General features: G+C 43.5%; 1 protein-coding gene across 9 annotated transcripts in view; it reads left to right on the top strand.

Annotated features, from left to right (window-relative positions):
- hipk1a (homeodomain interacting protein kinase 1a) overlaps positions 1-20,139 on the top strand; it is a 60,040-nt gene that overhangs the window by 23,866 nt on the left and 16,035 nt on the right. For 2 of the 9 annotated variants that reach the window (XM_060937593.1, XM_060937589.1), the window contains exons 5-14: positions 5,902-6,021; positions 6,112-6,198; positions 6,345-6,526; positions 7,416-7,566; positions 10,086-10,293; positions 10,457-10,578; positions 11,744-11,878; positions 15,542-15,699; positions 15,810-15,959; positions 16,821-16,961. In XM_060937593.1, the coding sequence (XP_060793576.1) occupies positions 5,902-6,021; positions 6,112-6,198; positions 6,345-6,526; positions 7,416-7,566; positions 10,086-10,293; positions 10,457-10,578; positions 11,744-11,878; positions 15,542-15,699; positions 15,810-15,959; positions 16,821-16,961 (1,454 nt within the window). The remainder of the gene's footprint in view (positions 1-5,901; positions 6,022-6,111; positions 6,199-6,344; positions 6,527-7,415; positions 7,567-10,085; positions 10,294-10,456; positions 10,579-11,743; positions 11,879-15,541; positions 15,700-15,809; positions 15,960-16,820; positions 16,962-20,139) is intronic. The other 7 variants (XM_060937591.1, XM_060937590.1, XM_060937592.1 and 4 more) reach the window with 7 other exon arrangements.

Genomic DNA, 20,139 nt, shown 5'->3' with positions numbered 1-20,139 from the left:
TCACAGTGACTGGGTTTGCAGCAAAATATCATGTGCACTTGAAGGCACAGGTATCTGAGGAAAGGACCAAGTGGCAGCAGTGGAATGACTCTAATGGCCGAATAACTCCATGCGATATGGAAGGAAGTATAGAAGAACGTTTTGATGATGTTTGCTCTAGGTCTCCGAAATTCTTGGCACGTTGCTTCATTAAACGAAAGCAGGAAGCAGACAAAATCCAGTCATTAAGACTAGACTCCCTTACTGCTGTTCTTCAAATGGATTTTGCAGAGAATTACACCTGCAAGGCACAGGATGAAGTTCAGAGTGCCCACTGGAACCAAACTCAAGTGACTGTTTACTTCAGTGTACTGGTTTCGTGGAAAGGTTACACCGCATGTTGTGATTAGCGATTGTCTGAAACATGAGAAGATGGCTGTTATTGTCAACTTGACTTTGGCGAGGGATGTCCAGAAAGCAGTTCTTCAAGAGCCCCACATTAAAACTGTTCATCTCGTTATCTCTAGCCGCTTTATCCTGTTCTACAGGGTCGCAGGCAAGCTGGAGCCTATCCCAGCTGACTACGGGCGAAAGGCGGGGTACACCCTGGACAAGTCGCCAGGTCATCACAGGGCTGACACATAGACACAGACAACCATTCACACTCACATTCACACCTACGGTCAATTTAGAGTCACCAGTTAACCTAACCTGCATGTCTTTGGACTGTGGGGGAAACCGGAGCTCCCGGAGGAAACCCACGCGGACACGGGGAGAACATGCAAACTCCGCACAGAAAGGCCCTCGCCGGCCACGGGGCTCGAACCCGGACCTTCTTGCTGTGAGGAGACAGCGCTAACCACTACACCGTGCCGCCCCTAAAACTGTTCATTTCAAATAATTTCCACACATTCAGTTTCCATGTGTAATGAACACTTTCGTTCTCCCCGTGTCCGCGTGGGTTTCCTCCGGGTGCTCCGGTTTCCCCCACAGTCCAAAGACATGCAGGTTAGGTTAACTGGTGACTCTAAATGGACCGTAGGTGTGAATGTGAGTGCGAATGGTTGTCTGTGTCTATGCGTCAGCCCTGTGATGACCTGGCGACTTGTCCAGGGTGTACCCCACCTTTCGCCCGTAGTCAGCTGGGATAGGATCCAGCTTGCCTGCGACCCTGTGGAACAGGATAAAGCGGCTAGAGATAATGAGATGAGATGAGGTTTACTTCCTAAAGAAATGTTGCCCTCAGTTCTCAGATTAAAAAACTGAGCAGCCTAGTCACGCAAGTCACGCTGGAATGGCCCTTTTATGAATGCGTAAGTGGACGCTCGGTGCTCCGACTCCGGTGTGACTGAGGAAGGTGACAAGTTTTATGTTTCATCTAATTTAGGTAATTTCAAACATATTATTTGGCAGTGGGCACATAGGAAAGTATAAAGTTTGTCAATATGTTTATCATGCTTGTATGATTTTAAAAACTCATGAAGATGTTTATCTAAATACATGACCTACTCATTCTAAACCTGTCGAGCTTCACTAGCGAAGCTCTCAACCCCAGAGGGTTAAAGTGCATATCATGGGTAAATTCAGGAGCAAGATCAATGTAATTCTACTTTATACAGGTAGTCGTCGACTTACGACTGCGTTTGGTTACGACTGACCGGTCGTAAACCGATCTGGTCGTAAGTCGGCCTGTGTTAAATGAACGTAAGTATATTGTGATGTGTAATGATATTGTAATCATCTTAAAGTCTCTTATTTTATCAACATTTTCTTATTTCATTACCTTGGCTCATTATTTGGTTTAAGTCAAACACTGCATACTACACTGCGTACAGTACAATTCGTTTAATATGTGCAAAACAAAAAATACGAAATACAGGTGTGAAAAATGGAAAACATTTTAGCTTATACCAAAATACAAATGTAAAACATGGCAAAATACAAAACTTCGTGACCGCTGGCATCACTGGTGCTTGGCTGTGGGTCGTCTATGTCATCATCAGCTGTTGCAGCGCTCAGGCTGGCGGGAGGATTTGCTTGTTTCATAAACCAGGAGCTGGGGCGGAAACTGTATGACGGAGCGCGAGAGAGACTGCGCATGTGCCGGGAGCTGGGGCGGAAACTGTCGTACGCGGCGAGAGGCGCTGCCAGGAGCTGGGGCGGAAACTGTCGTATGCGGCAAGAGGCGCTGCTGGGAGCTGGGGCGGAAACTGTCGTACACGGCGAGAGGCGCTGCTGGGAGCTGGGGCGGAAACTGTCGTACGCGGCGAGAGGCGCTGCCGGGAGCTGGGGCGGAGACTGTCGTACGCGGCGAGAGGCGCTGCCGGGAGCTGGGGCGGAGACTGTCGTACGCGGCGAGAGGCGCTGCCGGGAGCTGGGGCGGAGACTGTCGTACGCGGCGAGAGGCGCTGCCGGGAGCTGGGGCGGAGACTGTCGTACGCGGCGAGAGGCGCTGCCGGGAGCTGGGGCGGAGACTGTCGTACGCGGCGAGAGGCGCTGCCGGGAGCTGGGGCGGAGACTGTCGTACGCGGCGAGAGGCGCTGCCGGGAGCTGGGGCGGAGACTGTCGTACGCGGCGAGAGGCGCTGCCGGGAGCTGGGGCGGAGACTGTCGTACGCGGCGAGAGGCGCTGCCGGGAGCTGGGGCGGAGACTGTCGTACGCGGCGAGGCGCGCTGCCGGGAGCTGGGGCGGAGACTGTCGTACGCGGCGAGGCGCGCTGCCGGGAGCTGGGGCGGAGACTGTCGTACGCTCAGCTGTGAAACACTTGCCAGTCATAACCAGACGGTCGTAAAGTCGATCGGTCGTAAGTCGCATAGGTCGCAAGTCGACGACTACCTGTATTAAACTTTTGGTCAAATATCTGTAACATTCTGCATTCTCTGCAATTTTTTTACCTTGCGCAATACCAGAAAAGTTCAGTTGAAATCAAGCCATTTGAGGCGAATTGGTCCGCCTCTGAAAAAACTTGGCGTTTGGATTTCCCGGCAAACATTGATTTTCGTGACGTCGCGTGTGGGACGCCTCCCTCTGAATCCTACGTCAGCGCTGGTTTGTTTATGAGAAAGCGACCTGGTGGTTTTCTGCAAATTTCTTCAACGTTATCGCATAATTATTAAAACGGTTAACAGATGTATCGTAGGAGGGTGTAGCAACACCAATCTTGATGGGATTAGTGGTCATCGTTTCCCAAAAGAGCGGACAATGAGAGAGAAATGGGAGCGCTTGGTCTACACAGGCTGTGCACTGAAACCGTACAAGCTCTCGCAGCCTGCTGGCGCTTCCACAGATAACGTCACGATTTTGGCTCCAGACTCCCTTGGGATTTTTCCAGATGCGTTTTAGTTCATTTTTTTCTGCTGTAGACAGATGGCCTTGTGCAAAATTACCCTTCTGGAGGAGTGTGCAAAGGGACATACTTTCATAAAAAAAAAAAAACGAAATTGGTCCAGAATATGCACTTAGGCACAAAGGCAGGGAGAAGGCATCCTTGTTGTAGTGGAATCTAGTATAATTTTCCCCCACTGCAATTAAATTCCCATCCTCTTGGTGGCTGTATGTGGTTTGTTTGGCTGATGTAATGTACAGAATAATTAAACACACTAAACATTTCAACCTGTAGCTCTTTGAGAAGCTTTTGTGACTTCATCCTTGTGAGCTGTGTCCGATTAATTAACTTTGCGATCACACTAGAGATGCGTATTTTATAATAATCTGATATTCGGTACACGTATTTGCTAATGTATTTGACTGACTGACTAAATTTTACTAAAAAAAAAAATCATGGCGCAGCTACATGACCCTTTAAATGGACTTCACCTGCAGACGTGAGGTTTCTGATCTGTGTCAACTGTAAGTTAATGCATTTAACGGAGTTGCTGGATGATGGAAAGAAGTGATCTCTTTTCTTCCCACAAGCTTCATATCTAACCTCCCACTCTCGCCTGTATGAGAATTAAAAACCTCCAGAGACTTCTACAGTCCTCATGCCTGGGGCTTTTTGTTTTTCATATTTTCTGTGGCACTTCATATAAACGTAGGGTATATTTTAGTCTGGTAAAACTGCATATTTTAAAAACGCATCAGAATGTCATCAAGATGATGAAAAATACATCTTCGGTTTGGCATGTCTAAACTTTTTTTTTTTTTTCCTCTTTTTTTAAAAATCAGGTGCTGTCACCTCTTTGATAATGAGGATCATAGTTGGGGCTTAAAATGCTGGTTATTAGATTCAGCATATTATCTGTTTTGTTTTGTGGAGATACAGGAGATGCAAATTGTCTTCACATTTGTCAAACTTTGGAACTTTTCCCCCTAAATGGCTTTGCATGTTTGTGAAGCTATTCTATGCGGGTAATTTTGCAACCAATTTTGAACTTTTTTTTTTTTTTTTTTGCTGCTTCCATGACACACATTTTGTGCTCTTGGTTCCAATCGAGGACACTGATCTTGTGAATGTCATTTAAAGATCTTATTAGAGGAATGTCGTCATACCATGCTACCCATCACCTGCTAAAATATATATGTGTCAGATAACGGAATCCAGGGACACATGTCCGCCCGGGGGCATTTTGAGTTATTGACAGATTCAGAAAGTACAGTTTCTAAGCTTTCCAATGATGCCTTCCATGTGGAGATCTGACAATATTTGAAGAATGTGTGGCCTTTTGAAAGTGCATACCTCTTAAAACAGAAAAGGGAGAAAATCGCCCTCAAAGTTTTCCATCTCGGCTACTCTGGGTGCAGGGCGGGCACATAATGCTGCTCATTTGCATGACATTAAGGAAAGCCCTACCCCCTACGAGCTAGCACGATGCTACTTTCATGTAAACAAAGATCACCACGTCAGTTTTCCTTCCATGCAAAGTATGCCCAACACAATTATGAAGTACAAAAATAAGTCCTAAAGTATACTTTAACGTTTTGTGGTTGAAAAATTACTCACACCGTAAGAAAGAGCACGATGATGACACAACTAACACAATGCTAGTTTCATGTAACCGAACCACAACACTCTCCGGTACATGCAAAAATAACCACACAGCCTTAGATTAATAAACTTACCCCGTCAGAAAGAGAAACGTCGCCTTGCACACACCTATGCCTCTGATGGAATGTAGTCCTAGAACACTTCCTTTTGGTTGGTTTTTTTTTTTTTTGCTAGAAATGGTTATCTCCGATGTAAATACCGTGTGTCTGTTTGCTTCGCGGTGTTTCAGCTCCTCTGCGCTCTGTTTAGCTTGCTCATTCCATAGTGAAATTACATGCCTGTATGCAGCTTAAGTAGCCACGCGCTCAGCTCGTATCATACAGCTGATTGGCGAAAAAAAAAAAAAAGACTTAAATCATGTGAATGACCCATATGGTAATTTACCCACACCCCCCAGCAGGCTACAGTCCTGACAAAAATGAGACAATTTGCAACAAAAAATGTATGCTTTTCCAACAAAACAATCTATTATCTGAAATACTGATTGCATTCTTCAAGATCTCAACTTGCACATGATGGAAAAAAAAGAAAATCACAAATTTCGAAAAAAAATGCTTCTTTTGCGATTATCTCGGATTCGTTTCGGCCGGCATGCGTCCCTGGATTCGGTGAGGTGTCACATGTTTTAAAAGTACATAAATACACAATATGTATTTGTGTGTGTGTGTGTGTGTGTGTGTGTGTGTATATACATGTACGTTTTTAACTGTACATCTGTGATATTTCAGGGAATACATGTTCATGAAGAGCGTGTTTGGCTACTTTGGGGATGTTGATGCAAGGTTTCAGCTGTTTCTCAGAGCTCTAATATCAGTATCGTGTCGGAAGCGGAAAAAAATGGATTTGGTGCATGAGTGGGCAGAGCTTAACAGGCATGTAATTATCCAGTTTACTATATTCGTTCACAATTCACTTTCCGTATTGTACCGTTGCAGATCCGTTACATCTCCCAGACACAAGGTTTACCAGCTGAGTACCTCCTGAGCGCAGGAACAAAGACCAGCAAGTTCTTCCACAGAGGGCCAGATGCCAGCTACCCTTTATGGAGGCTCAAGGTCTTTTAGTTGACACTTTGTTTTCTAGAGATCATGTAATGGAAGTTAATCCTAAAGTCGAATGATGTTTTTTCGCCTCCTTTTTCTCAGACGCCGGCAGAACACGAGTCAGAACTCGGCATCAAGTCCAAAGAGGCTCGGAAATACATCTTCAACTGTCTCGATGACATGATGCAGGTGATTTTTGTATCTAATTATTTTATAATGCAAAAAAAGCCGAATAAACTAATTTGCTACAGGGTGTTTTTTTTTTTTTAAGTTAATGCAGTGCTCTCTCGTGACGTAAAACACAACACGCACACATTTGTATCTCTCTCCTGCAGGTTAATATGACTAATCTAGAAGGCACAGATATTTTGGCAGAGAAGGCTGACAGGCGGGAGTTTATCGACTTACTGAAGAAGATGCTCGCTCTTGACGCAGATAAAAGGATCACGCCGATGAAGACCCTTAACCACCCGTTTGTAACCATGACTCATCTTCTGCATTTTCCCCACAGCGCACAGTAAGCTGCTTCTACCACGGCACATTTTTAAATGGTATATAGGATGTGAAAGTGCCGTTTTGTTTATCTGCACTGGAAATCCGGGTTTTGCTGAATTGAGGCCACTGCTGTTCGAAAAACCCTGAAGTGAAGTATGGGCCACTTCTTGACATTTGGTAGCAAAATGATTCTTCTCTGAAGTATTCATAAAAGTTGCACCTGAACTCTGGGTGTCTTGTTCCATGGTTTTTTTTTTTTTTTTTTAAGGGTTTAAAAAAAAAAAAAAATTATTATACCCCCGCCCCAAAGGAAAGGGGGTACACTGGTTTTACCTCTGTCCGTCCGTCACGCCCTTTTTCTCAGCATCTACCAATCATAGCCACTTGGTACCAAACTTCAGCTTGGGGTTCTATACCGTGTTTACCGTTTTCAGGTCTGTCGCACATCGACTTCCTGTTTACCAACTGAATGTATTTACGGAGCACACAGGGTGGATTTGCAAAATGTTTGTAACATTTTTCTCAGCAACAACAAATCACACCTGCTTGATATTTGGTACCGAGCTTCAGTTTGGGGTTCTATACCGTGCATACCGTTTTCAGATCTGTCGCACATCAACTTCCTGTTTACCAACCGAATGTGTTTACGAAACACGTAGGCTGGATTTTGACGCTATTTCAAGAAGCAAAATGCTATTTCAAAATGAGTTTAGCAGGATGCTATTTGAAATCCCTGGGGAGAACACTGCTCTTTACTTACTAGTTTCAGGGTTAATTATTTCTTGAAGCCAACATTCATAATAAGTGTCCTGTTCCTTCGATCGCTCGCGTTCTGATCTAAGTGAGAGCGCGGGGATACGTAAGTGAGCAGTAGTTCATAGGTGATCTTGTTCATTTCTCTGTTTGCACAGTGTAAAGTCCTGTTTCCAAAATATGGAGATTTGTAAACGCCGATGTACCGCCTTTGACAACAACAAGAACCTCTTTAGCAACAGCAGCGGGCCGAGCGCAGCCACTAACCTCACGGTGACCTTCAGCAGCCAGCTCAGTCAGCACAGTCAGGTGGGTACACAAGCTCTTTAGCACGGATGTGTTGAAAGATTTACGTTTGATCACATACAGCCTTAAATGAGAACTCCAAACTTTTTTTTTTAAATCCTAGTCTATATCCATGAATAGGTCATAGTATGATTAACACAGACAACAGTCTGGACATGTTTCCATGCTGGGGGTTGGGTCAGATGGTCAGTCCATTCACAACATGGTGTCCATGGTTCTTATTTCAGTTTGGGGCGAATCACGGTTTCCGCAACAAACCAAACACACGATAATCTGCAAGTGTACAAGAAGCGTCCGTTTTTCATTTCATGACTCGAAGTGTTTAATATCTGCAGGGATGTGCTATATGGCAAGTAGCAGCAGGTAAACACCCCCCTCCCCCCCCAAACACAAGGAGACGTCTGTGTAGAAAATCATAAGGGGTGTTCACACAGCACATATTTGCATCGATGCTGCACCGATGTATTTTGTTGCGATATATCTTACACCGGTGTAAATTTTGTGGAGCGTTCACACGTCACAAACCTGCTTACTAGAGAGAAGCATGTTAGCACCGGTGCAGCCCCACTTGCGTTCACACGGCAGTTTTTGCGACCGTGCTATACGATAGTAATAATGCGGAAATGAAATATGCGCATGCGTGAAAATGTACTTCCTTTTCCCGGTTGTCATGGCATCACCAAGTGCCGGGAAAACAATGTGGATGAAGACACCAGTGTTGCCAGATACTGCTGACGTTTTCCAGCCCAAAATATGTTCAAATCCGCCAAAATGCACTTAAAACCGCCCAATCTGGCAACACTGGAAGACACGCAGTTCTGTTGTTGTTGATGTTCGCCATTTTGGAAGCGCAAAATACCAGGATGCAAATTATGCAATGCCCGTATGTAATCAACTCTCCTCACGCGTAGCGAGTCTACCCCTGTAGCGTTCAGACGTCCCATTTTATATCGGTGCTGCCCCGCAAACTGGCATTTACTCCGGAGTGAATTTCTTAAACCACCTCCCGAGCAGGGTTAGATTTGCACCGGTTTAAGCAGCTTTCAGGGGCTACACCGGTATAACTTTGTACCATGTGAACGCTCTACCGGGGCAGCCCCGGTGCTACACCGGAGTAAAAGTTGCCGTGTGAACACCCCTATAGAGTGCTCCGAGATGATGCTAAAAATAGTAACCATGCGGTCGGTGCGGCCATCTTGGAAGTCACTCGCTCCAGAGCGCGCATAGAGTACACATTCACCGATTCGTTTCCGCGTTAGAGGGCTTAGAAGCTTTGATTTTTTAAAGAATTTAGACATCTGAAGTGATGGAGCACTACTGTGATAGTTTAGATAAGCAGGCACGGGAGCGTTATGCTGAGAAGGTACGTTTCATTGGGAATGTAGATCCATACACTGTTAGTGAGAAGGAATGGAAAGCTGACCCCAGATTGTTGCCGCATAATTATCAATTATTTGCCAGTGAATAAAATGTAGGCCTAGTATGTAACTTGTACTAACAGCATGTGCACATAAACATTACTAGGCCTAGATCTTAAATGCCATTTGATGCAACAATGCTCTGCAGTAGACATAAGCTACCGAATGTGACAAATATATCCATTAATCATTGCTGAAAGTACATAGAAAAGATAATAGTTTGTATCACATTTATTTTAGTAACTATGAAATTCAAGACAATTTAACCTACCTGTCACAAAGTGATCAGAACAAATCCGGATACAGTCTAGTTGTCCTAAATTTGATCGGTTAATGGCAGCCAGCCACTGTCGTCTCCTCCGCTCGCTTTTCTCCTGTGCTGCAATTCCCTGGTTAGTCACGACTTTAGGGAGTCTGTGGAAGCTTTTGCCACCCTTTTCCCCCTGGCTACTACAGCCAACGATGACGCACGTATTCGGCATTTTGCTTCGCTGAGCAACAACAATGCACTGACACAGCGACGTTTGACTTCCAATATGGCCGCCGCCGGGTTCGCGCTGATCTCGAAGCACTCTAGACGTGTGTATCTGGGTGGGGCTGTAAGTATCGGACAACTGCTGAGTTTGGCGAAAATCACTCAATAAAAACCCAGACATGGCCAATCCAGAGGAGCAAAGTGTAAAATAGGAAACAAACCCAGGACTTCAGGTCAATAAATATGTATGCAAACCATAATGTTTGCGTTTATTCAGTAGAGCATAAATTTTGAGATTGATTTAGTTTGGTAATGTACTTAAAGAATGAACTTGGGTACCTTGAAGGAGATTATGTAAAGTTAGTGAAGAGTTGTTGTTGAAGTAATTTGATGAGTGAACAGCAGTGACTTGATTTGATTTTTGCCAGGTGTTAACCCATCGCCTTTCCCAAAACAGGACATGGTCAGTTCTTTCCTTGTAGCACCAACTCTGTTAGAAATGTGGGACTGTTTTTATTTTGTTCAATATGAGCACAATGTTGTAAATTATTTTTTTTGTATTCTGTAGTAATCAGATCACTTGCCTTTTTGAGTGCCACGCCCATGACCACCTCTGCTTTGTCTTTCAGCAGATGGCGCCCTCTGGCGGCCAGTCTCTGTCTCTGAGCAGCAACGTTCCTCTGCTCAACTACCAGCCGGGTCTGTACCAGCAGGCTACCATCAACATCCCGGGTCTGACGCAGCAGAGTGTTCCACTCCAGACCAGACACACGCAGCTGTGCACTCAGACTGAACCCTTCCAGCAGACCCTCATCGTCTGCCCACCTACTATACAAGGTCCCACTACTATACACAACCCTCTCATAGCTGATTAAAATGACATCTGAGGACTTAAAAGGTGGAATTAAGCCCTGATTAGAACTAATTCCTGCTTATTCTATGTTTATCTTGGTCTGGAACGAATGACTGACTGACTCTAAATTCAGGCCCTTTATTCCAGCAGGGCTTCAGCCTTCCAGTAAGCACTCGGGATATCCAGTACGGATGGATAACTCTGTCCCCGTCGTCCCCCAGAACCAGTCCACTCAGTCCCTGCACATCCAGCCTAGCATGCTAACGCAGGTAACACGGCAGTGTGTGTGGATTTTAGTTCTTAGGATGTCACTTTGTCTGTGCACTCAGCATGTTTGAGTGAAATGATTTGTGGGATCAAACAGGGTGTGTACGTGTGTTTATTCACTTTTGTGTAAATCAACAGCGATTGGTGGATTTTTATTTTTTTTGTTAAATGGATCAAAACGAACAAATCTTTTAGAAATGTGGGCCAGATTTCACATGATTTTTTTTTTTTTTGGTCATATTTTTCTCTCCCTTACACTATGTGGATAAAATTTGTTTTGCATGGGCGAGTGGGTGACGTTTACCTTTTACAGGTGCTGCTCTGTTTATTTTAATTAATTAATTAATTAATTTTTTTTTTTTTTTTCCCCCCCCATTTTTATCCAGGTTGGTTTGAAATAGTTTACGCTTTCACTATAGACATCTGTATTTTATTTTGACAAGCAGATGTCTGTTCAATTAGAATATACACTCTATATTTTTAATTGTTGTATTACTCAATGTTACACACATGCGCACGCGCGCGCACACACGTGCGCATCCAAAGAAAAATACTTCGAAATGATGGATCTCGATGTTGTAGTTTACATCATCGTGGAGTCCCAGCACTTTGTCTCCATTCTGTCTGATATAGCCTCATTTTACATTTGTATATGCCACAATATCATGATAATAGATTTCTATAAATAAATTCATGATTCACTAATGTGATTGTCTCCAGATGTTCCACAGACATCTGGGTTTGCAGGAAAAGAAAGCTGGTAGAAAGTCGCTCATCCTATTTTAATTCCCAGCCATCAGGATGCAAGAGTTTTATTTCCAGAGGAGATAGTTTGACGACGGAGCTCATTCTGAGAAATGAGTGCTGTCCAAATGGTGATTTTTGTCCTTAATTGTCAAAATTATTCATTTGAGACGGTGTGTGTAAATTTTAATGAACTAATAATCGTTTTCCCTTTTCTCCAACTCTCCTCCTCTCTTTTATGGCTCGCTCTTATGGTGTGTGAATTCTCATGATGGTGATTGATAAAACGATGTGGCGATTCTCTCTCTCTCACACACACACACACACACACACACACACACACACACACACACACACACACTCTCCCTCATAGTGTGTTCTAACCCCCTCCTCCTTCCTCACACCCCTCCATCCCTCCTGCAGGGCTCCTGCACACCGCTGATGGTCGCTGCCCTACACCCCCCTGCAGCAGGAATGCCCCCCATGTACCCATTGCCCCTGGCATTGAGCCGTTCATCTGCGATAGCAGGGCACCTGGAGCCGAGCACAGCCATGCTGGTAAAGCCGTGCCACGGCTCCCTCACAGCCCCCTGCTGTTCTAAAACCTGTTTTCTCCTCTGTCAATCCTCCCCTCCCTCTTCCTCTCACCTCCTGTCCAACTCGCTTGAGGGGTAGCAGACACAGCATGATGGAACGCATGTAGCTTCAGCCAGCCTGCACTACTACTGCTTACAGCTGCCAGTGTTGGTTCTCCTCACACTGTGTGTGCGCGCGCACACCAAATTCTGCCCAGGAGTTATTTTAGTGATTTAGGATTATTCCACACGAGAGTAAACATATATATATATATATATATATATATATATATATATATATATGTATATGTATGTGATACTAAATACATATGTGATATTTATTATTCTGTCCACATTCACTGGATATGAGCAATCACATGCTCCGATTGGCTGCTCTACTACTAGGATATCAGCTCGTATACCGTGAGTAGAGAAAAACAAAATGGTGGAGCGCATTGCTGAACCAACCGAGGACGAGATGATAACTCTACTCGAAAACAAAACCACAAAAAAAGTAACAAAATATGGAATAAAGTATTTTGATGGTAAGAATGTATCTTTTTTTCAAGAATTATCTCATATCATCTCTAGCCGCTTTGTCCTGTTCTACAGGGTCGCAGGCAAGCTGGAGCCTATCCCAGCTGACTACGGGCGAAAGGCGGGGTACACCCTGGACAAGTCACCAGATCATCACAGGGCTGACACTTAGGCCAAGTTTACATTAGACCGTATCTGTCTCGTTTTCTTCGCGGATGCACTGTCCGTTTACATTGAAACGCCGGGAAACGGGAATCCGCCAGGGTCCACGTATTCAATCCAGATCGTGTCTGATCCGGTGCTGTGTAAACATTGAGAATACGCGGATATGCTGTGCTGAGCTCTAGCTGGCGTCGTCATTGGACAACGTCACTGTGACATCCACCTTCCTGATTCGCTGGCGTTGGTCATGTGACGCGACAGCTGAAAAACGGCGCGGACTTCCGCCTTGTATCACCTTTCATTAAAGAGTATAAAAGTATGAAAATACTGCAAATACTGATGCAAATACTGCCCATTGTGTAGTTATGATTGTCTTTAGGCTTGCCATCCTTCCACTTGCAAGTGGTAAGTGACTTGCGCACAGCGGCTCAGTCCCGAATCACTGCTCGTGCACTACACTCGCGCGCTCTGTGAGCTGCGCAGGGCCGGAGTGCGCACCCTCCAGAGGGCACTCGCTGTTCAGGGCAGAGTGATTTGGAGCGCAGCCGCTGAGGAGGGAGCGATGAGCCGCACTGACGCATTTCAACTTACGTGCCGAATTAGTCATGTGATTAGCGTATCCGTGTATTGGCGTTGCTGTGTGCACGCTAATCGTGTATTGGCGTTGCTGTGTGCACGCTAATCGTTTTTAAAAACGTTAATCTGATGATCCGCTGATACGGTCTAATGTAAACCCCACCATAGACACAGACAACCATTCACACTCACATTCACACCTACGGTCAATTTAGAGTCACCAGTTAACCTAACCTGCATGTCTTCGGACTGTAGGGGAAACCGGAGCACCCGGAGGAAACCCACGCGGACACGGGGAGAACGTGCAAACTCCGCACAGAAAGGCCCTCGCCGGCCACGGGGCTCGAACCCAGGACCTTCTTGCTGTGAGGCGACAGCGCTAACCACTACACCACCGTGCCGCCTCAAGAATTATTATTATTATTATTATTATTATAGCATTTTTCACAAATTGTTATTGTCATTTCGCCGGTTTGTTTACATTCTAAGCGGAAATGATTTTGTCAGATGCTATGTATAAAGTTTTTATTTAGAGAATTTGCAAAAAAAAATTAAAAAATGTTTCGTTTCTCAAAATCCAGTGAATGTGGATAGAATAAAACAGTTATTCCACTCAATCTTGTCATACGTGGCTTATAGCCAACTCAACTATCAGCTCATGTACGACTCGATTTCGTGGAATGATTGTTAATTATAAGACAAATGTCATGTAACCTGAAATTACTCCTCTGTTGAAACAGTGTGTTTTTTGGTTTCACTCTCGCTTTTTTTTTGTATACAGTGTTCCAGAACTGCTACTACTTTTTTTTTTATTATTATTATTAAACTTCCTACTTAAAATAACTGATCCAGTCAAGTTCTTCCACTCCAAACTTAACACCCCGTATCTTCATGGAGCTTGCTTTGTGCACAGGTGCGTTGTCATGCAGGAACAGGTTTGGGCCTCTTAATTCCAGTGAAGGGAAATTGTACTACTACAGCATAGAGAGGCATTCTAGACAAGTGTGTGCTTCCAACTTTTGTGGCAACAGTTTGGGGAAGAACCAAACTTCAGGTGTCCGTATACTTTTGGCTGTGTGTGTTGTGACAGTGAGCCAATAAAAGGAAAGCATTCAGCAGACGAAAGTTATCCATCTCGGGGTTAAAAAATAACTAGAAAGGGAAGAAATGCATTTCACTGAAGGTGAGTTCGAGGCGTGTTGGAGGTTGGTGCAAATAAAATTGTTAATTTTTGGAGACTTCAGAAAATAAATAAATTCCATCAGCTGTTTCAGCAGAGGAACAGATGGTTCAGCATATTTATCTTTTGTAGTTCTTTGTTGATATTGAACTTCATCGTACCATGTAGGCGTACGTAGGCAGTTGTGTATTTGTACTCTGCTTTTTCTAATACGTTTAAAGATTTACACTCCAACCAGGTGTGAGTTTGATCATACGGACTCGCCAAAGACGAAATTGACAACTAACGACTAATTTGTGTGCATGCTTATTTTACAACTAGATTTGAACAGGTGCAGCTTTGAGGAATAATGGACAGAGCCATTATGGTGACTGACAGATCAACAGAGTCTGTTGGACAGAACCGAGAGGATGAGATTATTTAATTGACGTTTTTCTTGACATTTGCTAACATCTTTATATTTTTCATTTCCAGGTTAAACATGTTCTTCTGAGCATCAGTTTCTGTGTAGCCAGCACGGCCTCGCCTCTGTGCCTCTTACTTTATTGGGAGCTTCCACTGCAGATTTTTAAAAGTCTTTTTATTCCAAAACCTGACCCTGTGTCTAAATAAGATTCTCCTTTTACTTTTCTCACTAGTGGCAACCACAGACCTTCCAAGTCTGCAGAAGGACACCTTAAGCTTAGGAACATATTAGGAACTCTTATGAGTGAAGTTGGAGGGGGAATATTTTTGTCATTATTTGACCTTTTTATATAATAATTTTTTTTTTTTTTTTTGTCTTGCATTCAGCAGCTTTACCACCAGTTATGGTTGTATTTCAGATGCTCAGCGGCCGATTTAATGCTGCCCATGTGAGAAGGATTCACGGGCATGCTGAGAGCAGATTTTTGCCATGGCTCTGAATTGACCTCTGTTCAGTGCAGTGGTGTTTTTTTTTTTTTTTTTTTTCCTTTTTTCTTTTCCAAAAGCTGTAGATCTGTGCATGGTTTCCTCGGAGCTTGTTGGAGATGCTTTCCCTGTATTAGAGCAAGAGAACTGCCTACTGACTCAAATATCTGCCTCTTTTGCATGTGCTTGTTTATACATATTTCTCCGTCACCAAATATCCCGACTTTTCATTAACAAAAACGAGTGCTCGCCTAAAATCTGCGTAATAATTGCTTGCTTCTGTTTGTTGTGTGCTTTTAGCAGGGCTGGCCTGCAGGCACACAGCAGATCCTCATTCCGTCGGCATGGCAACAGATGCCAGGCATGGCCATCCATGGCACCGGTCAGCCCGTCCTTGCTGACTCTCCTATGGGTTCTCTGTTGGCTGATGGCACGAACCAGTCCAGTGCCAACTGGAGGTCAGCGCCGCTCTCCCAGCACACGTTTTAGACTCCCTAGCTCTTGTACTTCAGTGTGTTTTTAGTGAGTGCAGGTTTTCAGTGTCAGTGCTGTTTCTGTTCTCTGTCAGGGGACGACATGGTGGCCAGTGTGATGTCACGCAGCAGGATGCTGCACAGGGATGCCACATGACCTCGCAGACCCTCAACACAGGCGCAGCCAACAGTCGGGCACAGCAGGTGAAGAGGTCAAAGGGTCGCCATGCAGAAAGCAGAGCTCGGTAATGTGTCCCTTATTTTGCTGTTTGGTGAGGAATAACGTTAGTGAACTTTATTTTTTAAAACATTCAAAGACAAATAATCCAAACTTGGACGTTTGTCATGGCAGTTGGCTTGGGATTGGAAAAATGCATGCAATTTATCTCATCTCATTATCTCTAGCCGCTTTATCCTGTTCTGCAGGGTCGCAGGCAAGCTGGAGCCTATCCCAGCTGACTACGGGCGAAAGGCGGGGTACACCCTGGACAAGTCGCCAGGTCATCACAGGGCTGACACATAGACACAGACAACCATTCACACTCACATTCACACCTACGCTCAATTTAGAGTCACCAGTTAACCTAACCTGCATGTCTTTGGACTGTGGGGGGAAACCGGAGCACCCGGAGGAAACCCACGCGGACACGGAGAGAACATGCAAACTCCGCACAGAAAGGCCCTCGCCGGCTCCGGGGCTCGAACCCGGACCTTCTTGCTGTGAGGCGACAGCGCTAACCACTACACCACCGTGCTGCCCGCATGCAATTTATGACGCACTTTATTTTTACACGTTTCCTACATCCCTTCTAATTAAATATAAGAAAAGTAATATCTGTTTATCGGAGTCACTCTTGATCTGTAGCTGGATCTCAAATTGTATAGGTTAAGGATTTAGGATTTAATTTTGAGATTTGGGTGAAATAAAACAATTCTGAAATATATTAAAGTTTATGATCCACTTCTGGTATTGTCGCTTTTCTTTACGTTTCAGCTTCTATGATTTATACTCATTGTGTAGCACTAGTGTTAACGTTTGCTCATAAATATTCAGATGCATGGAGTATGGTGTATGTGTGTGTGTTGAGTTGCTGTGTGTTCTGCAGGTCCATGTCTTCTGCACTGCACACCAGCGGTGACCCATCTCAGCCAATTATCATTTCGGACACGCCCAGCCCTGCCGTCAGTATCATCACCATTCCCAGTGACACCGAGGACGAAGATGACACCAAGGTCCCGCCCACAAGGTGACTGGCATTTATTGCTCTGCCTCATGACTGTGGTGCATCCTGCAGTGTTTTCGTTACTCATTCAGCAGGAGAGGTACAAGTCATGACCTTTCAACTATTTTATCCTCTAGCAAGTCTTGAGTATTTAAATCCCATCCAGCAATATGTTCAACGTACCACTGACCAGTTAGAACCCTTGGTACTGATAGAAAAATAATTTAAAAACAATACAATTATACACACTTGCAGCTCACAGACCAAGTTAAGTTTGAATCCCAGGTATTGTAAAATTTTGTCATACCCCAGTCAGGGCTTCCTCAAAAGCTGCATTCATGTTGCAAGCCGCATTGTTCAATTCTGATTATTTTTTTTGGCTCAGTTTGGCTTTGCCTATCTTGTATGGAATCAATTTTGTGCCAAAATGTTCATACAATACTTTTGAAATATCAAACAAAAACGACAAATCAAAATACAAAAAAAAAGTGAATTTGTTTTAGACTGGCAAACAAATTATTCGTGTAATCGTGCAAAATATCAGTCTATTACTCTTCAGAAACCTTTTATTTTTGTTCCGCGTCTTTCTCGGTTTTGTTTGACGTAATTTATTTTGGTTGCGATTCCAGCTTTCTCGTTTGCGCTCCCTGACTTTTTGCTTGCAGTTTTGGCACAAACTTCACGTGTGGGCGGGCTGTCCAGGAATGCATTCCCATTGGCTAACTTGTGTTTGACTGACAGCTACGCTCAGCCATTCCCTACTCGGATTCTGGCGGACTGTTTGACGAGTGACCGATCCATTGACGGTAAACAAGGATCGAGTGGACTTCAGTGGCGACTATGATTGTTGAATTAATTCAATAAAGTGTAAGTGCGGGACAAATGTGTTGTATGTGTTGCAGTAGTGCACATTATGCAGGCGTGTTTAACGTTAGCAAGACAGCTATTATATTGGGTAGTGGAGCCAAGGCTAACATTTGACTTGCCACGAAACACCTGCATAATGTGTATCTACTACTGCAACACATACAACACATTTGTCCCGCACTTACACTTTGTTGAATTAATTCAATATCATAGTCGCCACTGAAGTCCACTCGATCCTTGTTTACCGTCAATGGATCGGCCACTCGTCAAACAGTCCGCCAGAATCCGAGTAGGAAATGGCTGAGCGTAGCTGTCAGTCAAACACAAGTTAGCCAATGGGAATGCATTCCTGGACAGCCCACCCACACGTGAAGTTTGTGCCAAAACTGCAAGCAAAAAGTCAGGGAGCGCAAACGAGAAAGCTGGAATCGCAACCAAAATAAAATTACGTCAAACAAAACTGAGAAAGACGCGGAACAAAAATAAAAGGTTTCTGAAGAGTAATAGACTGATATTTTGCACGATTACACGAATAATTTGTTTGCCAGTCTAAAAAAATTGACTTTTTTTTTTTTTTTTTTTTTTTTTGTATTTTGATTTGTCGTTTTTGTTTATTTCAGAAGTATTGTATGAACATTTTGGCACAAAATTGATTTCCATAATCTTGACTGTTCATGTTGGCGCACATGTGCAAATTGATACGTTTTTACACAAGTCATTTGCGTCACCAACAATTAAAAAAAAAAGTCATATTTGTGAGAAGACTCGTAGTATTAAAGCCAATTAAATGGACACACTTGTAGCTAATGTATGCATTGCATTTTGCTCTGGAGGACTCTAAACAATTTGTCAAGTCAAGATGGTGAAAAAGCCCGACTGCTAGCTTTTGTTGTTTTCGCAGCTATTGTAGCTCTGCTCCAATAACGTTTTGCCGCACTGGCTGATAACGACAGAGCTCAGCGCGTGTGTGTATAGAGACACAAAAGCCACATGAATTCCGATCTGACCATTCTGATTCATGTTGCAAGGCTGCAAATCAGATACATATCTGATTTAGGACCACATGCAGTATGAAAGTGACTCAAATCTGATTTGAAGAGATTAGATTTCTGTGTCCACACAGCTCTTGGGGGGGGAATCAGATCTGTGTCCAGGGTTCCCGCGGGTCCTTAAAAAGTCTTAAATACAACTTTCGGTTTTCAAGGCCTGAAAACGTCTTGAACTGTTTGGAATGACTGGAATTTTCGAAAGGGAGGTATTAAATTTTAATATTGGACTGAACGAGTGAAATGTCTCCATCCGGTTTGGGGTATTTTTTTAACCGTAATTTTAAAAGTGACCGGCGCACCTTTTGGGGGCAGCATTGGTTCTGTGCGTTCCGTAGATCAAGAGCTAACGTTGGGAGGCGGAAGTGTGGTGTGGTGCGGTGGTTGTGAAGAGTGAGAGATGCGCAGGTAGCTTACGCGGGCGCTAGAAAGCGTTGATAATTATGGGAAGATGTCTGTTTAACAACAAGTGGTTGGGGGATGACACATACCCCCAAAATAAGGAGAAGACTCGTTTGCGATAAAAAGCGCTGGATCGCACAAATGTGTTTAAAGCCGGTAGCGCAGCACTGGGGACGCCCACTGGGAAACTGGCTTTTCACGGACACGAGGCGCGCGCGCATGTGTTAGAGGTCAAGTGCTCCAGAGTGAAATGCAGGGGGGTTCGCGCATGCGCACAAGAGTCAGGTGGAAAATGGGACATAATTAACATTGTTTATTGTACCAAGTTTAATATAAATATATAAACAACCTTTATTTCAAAACTTAATTAAAAAGAACTCCAGAAAATACAATAATTCTATATATAGTACAATATAAATAATTTGTACAAAAAGTTTTTTAGTTTTATTACCTATCGTCAACAACAGTGTTTTTAATATAATAATACGAATATTAACAACCACTAATAATAATTAGTAGTAATAGTAGTTATTGATTATTAATCATTACTACTTATGAATTAGTGATTAATAAGTACTAGGGATTAATAAATGTTATAAAATTAAGTTATTAAAAATTATTACAAATAATTATTAAAACGTAGTAATTGGTAGAATACAAACAAACACTCATGGCTTATAGATAATTTTTTAAAATGGTGAACATTGATATGAAATTATTACTACTACTACTACTACTACTAATAATAATAATAATAATAAACAATACTACTAGTAATACTTGTTGTTAATGTTATCAGTTCAATTGTTATATCAATGTTCACTATTAAAAACAAATTATCTATAATCCATGAATAATTATCACTACTACTAATATTTACTACTTTT

Source organism: Neoarius graeffei, chromosome 13 (assembly GCF_027579695.1).
Source record: "Neoarius graeffei isolate fNeoGra1 chromosome 13, fNeoGra1.pri, whole genome shotgun sequence".
NCBI lineage: Eukaryota > Metazoa > Chordata > Actinopteri > Siluriformes > Ariidae > Neoarius > Neoarius graeffei.
Note: the sequence above shows the minus strand (reverse complement) of the source record. Positions and strands in the feature narration are given on the sequence as shown.